Below are 7,869 nucleotides of genomic sequence, written 5' to 3'. Positions count from 1 at the left end.
AGAAACAGGAGGCGTGTTTAATTGTTTTTCCCACTCTCTTGTTGTTGAATAAAGTTTAGTGTTCTTTGTTTAACCTTGTCTTGTGCGGTTTGTGTACTTTGCCAGCAAAAAAACGGGGATTCTCTGGTCCAAAAGCACTTTGACAGCCCTAAACGCTAACTCCCACTGAAATTGACACACACAACACGGAAGCGCTGAGCGGGGAAAGTTCGGGGAGGCGGGTAGCCAGGAAGTATTGGCGACCCCTGTCAAACCGGAGGATCAATCCACTTATGTTCCAAGGAATAATTTTATTGGTGGGCAGCTTTGATACATTTAAAATAGGGGTGGTCGATCGGAGCAACGCACGTTCGTTCCCTAACCGTCATTCCGAAGATGCCGAAGCCACGGAAGGGCTCCTTCTGGCAGCGCGCCGAGGCTGAGGCACTTCTGGAGCTGGTGCTCCAATCGAAAAGTGTTGGCCGCCTTATGGCCAGCACCCACTGCCACACCAAGGGTGCTTACCTGGTGTTGGCATCAAAGCTGAGGGAGAGGGGCTATGTCCGGACCTGGGAGCAGGTCCGGACAAAATTTAAGCGAGTGAAGCTGGACTTCCTCAACAGTCTGGAGCAGTGGGGGGGGGGGTCCCGCAGCCAAGCGGGAGGACGGTCTTTCACGACCAGATGGTTAAAATATGGGAGAAGGCTGGGAAGCCCCCCCTGGAAATGAGGAGGCATATGGGTAAGTATGCCCTCGTTGTTTTGCCCTTAAACATGCATGGCATGACTAGCTGCCTCTTTCCCCTACTGTCCCCAATGAAATTCGAAATAGTATTTATATGCTGTCAACCCCCTCTGACTTAGCCCGCCAGTACTGTGTGGAACCACTTTGGTTATGCACTTTGACTCTAACTGTGGTGTGTCTACCAGCTGTGTTTCATCTCTGGTTTGTGTGCTTTTAATTATGATTTCTCTTTTTCTTTGCCCAGCCACACAATCACCATCCAAGATGGGAAAAGCACCTGAGCGTGAGGAGGAGGAAGAGGGGCCTTCCACCTCAGGACAGGCTGCAGGTGAGAGTTTTATGCCTGTGCGGGAGACCCATGTGTGTGTACCCCCATGGAGCCATATGGGAGCCTGCTGTGATGCTCCCATTTGAAGTGTTATTAAATTCTTTGTTTGATTTCTATAGCAGAAACTATGGAGGCAAGGCTGCGTGCCATGGAGGCAAGGGTGACTGCCTTAGAGGCCGAAGTGGCAGAGCTCAAAGGGGAGTTAGAGCAGCAAAGGCAGCAGAGGGAGGCGGAAGAACGTAGGTTATGTTCCCCACTGCCCAACTCTTCTCACACTGTGGCTAAGGCCACCAATAAGTGTATGCATGTAAACTACAAAAATAGGAAAATATGTGTGGCACTAATGTGTACTTTTTCTCCCTCCCCACACAGTTAAGAAGAAGGAGGACGAAGAGGTCTTCCAGCGCAAAGTTAGGGGGACCGTGGGACGGCTGTGCAGGAGAGTGAGGGCGCTGGAAGGGGCTGGGGAGGGGAGCGGTGGGACCTAAGTTTTTATTTCTTTTTGTGTTTTGGGGTGGGGGGTGTTGGGGGGTTTCCCAGTTACTTTGCCCATTTTTCTATCCCTGTTAAATATTTGAATTTGTTAAAAAAAGGTGGCTTTCTTGGAGGGTGGTGGTGGTGGTGGGGGGGGGGTCCAAGTTAAATTCCCTTGTTTTTTTCCCCTGTTGAACTGTTTCTGAAAATAAAATTTTGTTGTAAATTTCCTGAAAAAGACTCCAGTGTGACTCCTTGTACTCGCACACCTTTCACCCCAAACTCCTAAAACACCTTTAACCTTTAAAACACCCTCCAACCTACAACCCACACAACGGTGCCAGAATAGGCACAATCACTAGAGAGGGTACACTGAGACAGAGTCAAAAACATAAACTTTATTGAACAGACAACAGCAAACACAGATAAACAGACAAAATGGCCCAAACTAGGAGGGGGAGAACTTGTCCGCGGGTTTCACGACTCTCTTCCCGAGAACAGTCCTCCTTCTAGTTTGTGTCGCGGCATTCTGAGAGGGGGTGGGTGGGGTGGGTGCTGGAGGTGGTGGGGGGGGTGGGGTGGGTGCTGGAGGTGGTGGGGGGGGTGGGTTGGGTGGGGGGGACGTTCACTATAATCTGAGGAGGGGGGGCCGCCTCCATAACCGCGACCGCCCTCTCCATCAGCCTCCTTATCATTCGAACTTCCTCCACGCTTTCGCGTAGCGAGTTGTTCGAATCTCTAAGGATGGCGCGGAATTTTTTGCCTTCCTGGGCCACGAGGGAGAGCATCGCCTGGTCTGCAGCAGCTGCACGCCTGGACTCCTCCTGGCAGTGCTCCAGGATCCTTTCTCCCACACTAGTGAGGACGGAGACGCGCCGCAGCCTGCCGCGTTCCCTGGCCAGCCTCTCCTCAGCCGGGAGAGCGCCCCTGGGTGGTGAGCCAGCTGGCTCGTCGTCTTCAGAAAGGACCTCTGTTGGCATAAAAAAGAGAAAAAGAACTGTTAGTAACAACGAGACAGTCAAAACCCACCCTGGTGCACATGGTGGCCTTTCTTGGTCACATATTGTTAAACCAAGACTCAGAACAATGCCAGGGGAGCACACGGTTATTGTTTGTTTGCCCATGGTGGCCTGTCTTGGTTACATGTTAAACCAAGACTCAGAACAATGCCAGGGGAGCACACGGTTATTGTTTGTTTGCCCATGGTGGCCTGTCTTGGTTACATGTTAAACCAAGACTCAGAACAATGCCAGGGGAGCACACGGTTATTGTTTGTTTGCCCATGGTGGCCTGTCTTGGTTACATGTTAAACCAAGACTCAGAACAATGCCAGGGGAGCACAAAAATGAAAAGGAAGCACACAGTTATTGCACACAGACATTGTCCTGCAGCCATGGCTCGAAAGGAACAGTTCATGCACGCTTACCATCTTGTATGTGTATCCGCCTGCGCAGGGCAGGAGGTCCAGCCACCCCACGCTCCTCCTCCTCCTGTGTCCCGGGTATGAAATCTGAAAAAAGGGAACAAAGAACATGATTAAGGACCAAAGTGTGGCAAAGCAAGCTTCAAACCCTAAAGCAGCAACGTTGAGGGACTATCTTCTGTCTCTTGGCAGTGCTGCTGCCCTGCACAAACAGAAAAGCACAAAGCAGTTAAACCCCCCCCCCCTTATTGCAACTGATACTTACCAACATTTGTGGACGCCCCAGAATCACTGTCCTCTGCTACTGCTGCAGGGGACTCTAGGACCACCGTCCCAGGCATCTGTGTCTCTGTGGACAAGAGCAGAAAATAGTGAAAAAGGAGCAAGCATACAACCTGAACCACACAGCAAGCTCCCAAAGAAGTGGCTAGAGCACTGCAGAAGGCCTATGGCTGAGGCATGCAACAAAACTGTTTGGGTTGTTGTTTAAACACAACCGTTTTAAAAAGCCACCCAAAGCAATCCACAAACATCCAAGCATAGCATGCGTTGCAACGAACACAAGGCATACAATAGTGAAAAAGGAGCAAGCACACAACCTGAACCACACATCAAGGTCCCAAAGTAGTGGCTAGAGCGCTGCAGAAGGCCTATGGCTGAGGCATGCTGCAAAACTGTTTGGGTAGTTGTTTAAACACAACCGTTTTAAAAAGCCTCCCAAAGCAATCCACATCCTATCATATTATGCGTAGCAACGAACACACGAGAAAACGATCCCCAAACGTCAGAACACACATTTGCTCAATATAAAAACAATAAAATACAAAATAAAAAGAAAATTACTTACCGGAGGCAAGGGGCGTTTGGTCAGGAACCTCCTCCGGCTCCCCAGGAGCGATGGCCATCAGGTCCACCGTGACCAATTCCGCTGGTCGTTGCTGGACGGGGGGTGGAGGCCGAAAGCTGGACGAGGTTCCCTCGCCGGGATCCTCCTCAGCGGGTGGTTCCTCGACCGGGGCAGCCGGCTTCCGAACCACCTTAAGGCTCCTCCCGACGCGCTTCGGCCTGCCGGCTCCTTCCCCGTCTCCGTACAGCTGGCGCTGCTCCTCGAAGTAGGGGCAGGTAACCTTTTCGTTGCCGGAACCCTTATTATGGTTCACGGCACGCATGTACTCTGCCCTCATTGTTTTGGTCTTCGACCGGCATTCAAGGCCGGTCCTGTTGTGGCCCAGGGCACGCATCTTAATGGCCACTTGTTCGAAGACCTCCCTATTCCTGTGGGAGGACTGGAACGCGTCCTGGATTTTCTCCTCCGAGAAAATCCCGATCAGGTCCCTGATCTCCGCGTCCCTCCAAGTTGGGCCACGGCCGGTTGCAGGGACGGACGAGGCTTGAGAAGAGGATTCCATGTTGCTTTCGCTAGTAGCTGAGCAAAATGGTGGTGCGAGGTGCAGGGTGCAACGGATCATATACCTTCCCGCACACAAAGACAAAGGGACTAGCCGGCTCCTGATTGGTAGAGGGCAGTAGGGGACACGCGCATTGGCCACATCAGGTCACATGTCACGTTCAAAACTCCTCGCGCGGGAACAGGATCTGCTCCTAATGGCCAGATTAGCGCCTTTTGTTTGACTTCTCGCATGCGCTGATTCGTCCACACGCGGGAAGAGCAGTTTGAACATGCAGCGGGAGCCATTTTAGTGAGATGTCCGCCATTACAAAAACGCATGCCGGTGTAAAACCGAGAGCAATTGCAGTGGTACGCGACAGTTCCCCAATAATATTCACCAACCAAAGCATAAATCAATGACATGTAACTGGCGAACGTTCGTTGGCACGCTCAGCGGACAGTTTTTTAAAATGAACGGCGGACGGCGACTCCGCTTGCCGGAGGTCTAGCCGCCGATGGAAGGGGTTGTCCGCACCCAAGCACAACCACGCACCCGGAACCACACAAAGACCCACTACACATAAACCGCCCCTCATGCTAGAATCATTTCTATTGAACCCCTGTAAGCTAAACTGAAGACTGCGAGCGGCGAACGTTCGTTGGCACGCTCAGCGGACAGTTTTTTTAAAATGAACGGCGGACGGCGACTCCGCTTGCCGGAGGTCTAGCCGCCGATGGAAGGGGTTGTCCGCACCCAAGCACAACCACGCACCCGGAACCACACAAAGACCCACTACACATAAACCGCCCCTCTTGAAATCACCTCGAATCATATCTATTGAACCTCAGTAATCTAAACAGGAGCCTGCGAGCGGCGAACGTTCGTTGGCACGCTCAGAGGAAAGTTTTTAAAAATGATCCCCGTACGTTGACTCCGCTAGTACTGGCCTACGGTAGACGGGGTTTTAAGCTATGGGCAAATGTTTGGAACGTGACGGTGTGTGCCACTGTGCTTTTGGAAAACTATTGTGGTGTCCGGGCAGAATTTAAGAAAGTGATCGTGCTTGAAAGCCAGTCGCTGTCTCGTTGCCTCGTAGATCCCCGCTCGCTCGGAGAAAAAAGATGGCGGACAGTTCGCCGGAAGTTAGGAGGAAAGGCTCGGGAGGAGGGACTTTGAAGAAACCGCAACAATGGTAACGCACAAGTCTGTGGCGCTACTGTTGCAGATTGGTTGCAGGAGTGTATCGCTATCCGGAGGGTGAATCCAGTTTTCTGGATTCCCCTAGAAGCGCTACAACGAAGCGCTTTTTGCGGGTCGGTTGCAGGACTGTTGCAGATTGTGTACGACGTCGTGGGTTATGGCAAATTTGTAGCGTTTCCAATTGGCAACCATCCTGCTACTTTGAAGCCGTGCGTAATGGCCCTAAGAATTTCCTAGAATTTTTCTTTGAGCACACTTCAGTCCTGCTTGCCTTCACAGATAGACAGTTAACTAGGATTCTCTCTCCTTTCTTTACAGAGTTGTTTCTCTTCTAAATAAAACTATTTTATTACTTTAAGCAGCTTGGTGCTTTATATTTGCACATTTAAACTCTGCTAAAAAAATTTTCTTGTATCAGCTTTTGTACATTCGCGTTTTCTTCACCAGAGGCTCGGAAGTATAAATCAATCAAGACTAATTTATATACACAACACAAATAAGGAAACACGAGAGGACTATTGTTTAAAACAATATTCAATCCAAACAGCGGTGTGGGATTAATTGCTGTTGCATAGGCAAAATTTAAACCCTAGTGCAGGATGAGATAAGCAGATTACAGATATACAGATATATATATGATAGATAAAGGAGGTTACAAATATATAGTAGAAGTCACATCCAGAATAGATTTCTGTTACTTGCTCTATGCAGGCCTGCCTTTGGGCTTGATCCAGAAATTACAGCTGGTCCAAAAGGACTGGAACATCTTCGAGGGCCCATATCCAGCCGGATCTGGATCCGGTTCAAGGTTCTGGATTTGACCTTCAAGGCCATATGCAGTCTGGGCCCCATATATTTGAGAGCCCCCCTGCAGGACCTTACACTCTGTAGGTGCAAATCTTTGGGTCATTCTCGGCCCCAGGGAAGAGTGCTTGGCCTCGACCATGGCCAGGGCCTTTTTGGTCCAGTCCCAACCTGCTAGAATGAGCTGACAGAGGAGCTTCAGGCCCTGCTGGAGCTTTCAGTGTTCCGCAGGGCCTGCAAAATTGAGCTCTTCTGCCAAGTCTACGATTGAAACTGGGCGGCCAGGTAGATCAGGGCCCCTCCTATAGAAGCAGTGGTGGCGAATTCCATCTGCGCCCTCTTCCTTCCTCCCCCCTCTAAGATGATATTGGGGTATTGATAGAGCTGGGGCAAGTTTGCTGCCATATGTTATGGGTTCTCTTATGTATGTAATCTGATTTTATGTCTGTTTTTAAGGGGATTTTATTGGGGTTTTATTCAGATTATTGTAACCCACTGCAATCCTTCAGGGAGCGCTGGGCAATAAATTGAATAAATAAACAAACAAATAAAATATGTTTGTAGTGCCCCTATTGACAATACTAGGGATAGGCACGAACCAAACGAAGAAGCAAAATTCATCATGAATTTTGCCCAGATAATGGTTTACAAACAGAAGGCCATAACGAGTCTACTGTCATGAACAATGAGCAGTGACAACAAGTGGTGTTCTGTTGTCATATCTGGATCTGTCCAGTTGAAGGCTTGCCCTGAATACCATTCTCCTTTGTTGCTCTAGTTATTTACTTCATGGGGTCAGCACTGCAACCCCAAGATTTCCTTCTGCAAATCCCTTAGGGGCCAGATCACATGCAGCTATAGCTTAGCGTGGACAGTAAATTTCCTGACACACTTGGGGTTATGGTTGTGCGCTTCGGCTGCCAAAGCGGCCATTCATGCCTGAAGTGTCCAGTGTCGTGGCATGGGGGGAAGGGGTGGCACTGGCACCAGCATGCCATTCGGTTGCGCCTGCATGCATGCACCAACTGGTACACTGGCACCCCCCTCACCCCCCGCGCTGCAGTGCTGGCCACTTCGGGCATGAACGGCTGCTTTGGCGGCCGAAGTGCACAACCTTATTTGGGGTAGTAGCTAGACGCATGCAGATATGTATGGCAGCTAGTGGATTTCTAGTATAAAATGGAGCCGCATGGCAGGGCCTATAATATGTTTCCTCTCTAAATCACCGCATCCAACTTCCTACCCTACCCAGCAGGATTCCAGACACATTTGTAAGGAAATGTGGGAAAGGGAGAGAGGAACTGGCTGAGAGTGATTTGAAGTCAGAGCAGCAGATATACCTTGGCATTTTCCAGACAGCCTTAATGTTCTCTTTTCATTTCCCTTTCTTAGCATTTTTGTGTGTGTGGTTTCCACACAGTTTTGTTAGCAATCCCTTGCTATGCTGGTTTTTCAGAGGTTTCTCCCCACTCTTTCTGAAATCTCAGAAAAATAAGCTTTAGAAAGAGCGGTCAAAAACATTTAAA

General features: G+C 49.9%; 1 protein-coding gene across 1 annotated transcript; it reads left to right on the top strand.

Annotated features, from left to right (window-relative positions):
• The first annotated feature begins 899 nt into the window (after positions 1-899).
• Positions 900-1,539, top strand: LOC143831201 (uncharacterized). The gene is made up of 3 exons (XM_077324265.1): positions 900-1,051; positions 1,171-1,290; positions 1,424-1,539. The coding sequence occupies exons 1-3, from the start codon at positions 943-945 to the stop codon at positions 1,537-1,539; spliced, it is 345 nt and encodes a 114-aa protein (XP_077180380.1). The 5' UTR covers positions 900-942.
• The last annotated feature ends 6,330 nt before the right edge of the window (positions 1,540-7,869 follow it).

The sequence above is a fragment of the Paroedura picta genome, chromosome 3 (assembly GCF_049243985.1).
Source record: "Paroedura picta isolate Pp20150507F chromosome 3, Ppicta_v3.0, whole genome shotgun sequence".
Classification (NCBI taxonomy): Eukaryota; Metazoa; Chordata; class Lepidosauria; order Squamata; family Gekkonidae; genus Paroedura; species Paroedura picta.
Note: the sequence above shows the minus strand (reverse complement) of the source record. Positions and strands in the feature narration are given on the sequence as shown.

What these genes read in the sequence shown, in the direction of transcription:
- LOC143831201 (XM_077324265.1), top strand. Translation starts at nt 943, where the DNA reads ATGATTTCTCTTTTTCTTTGCCCAGCCACACAATCACCATCCAAGATG. An exon ending in CACCTCAGGACAGGCTGCAG is followed by an intron (nt 1,052 to 1,170) that starts GTGAGAGTTTTA and finishes TGATTTCTATAG; the next exon opens with CAGAAACTATGGAGGCAAGG. An exon ending in GCAGAGGGAGGCGGAAGAAC is followed by an intron (nt 1,291 to 1,423) that starts GTAGGTTATGTT and finishes CTCCCCACACAG; the next exon opens with TTAAGAAGAAGGAGGACGAA.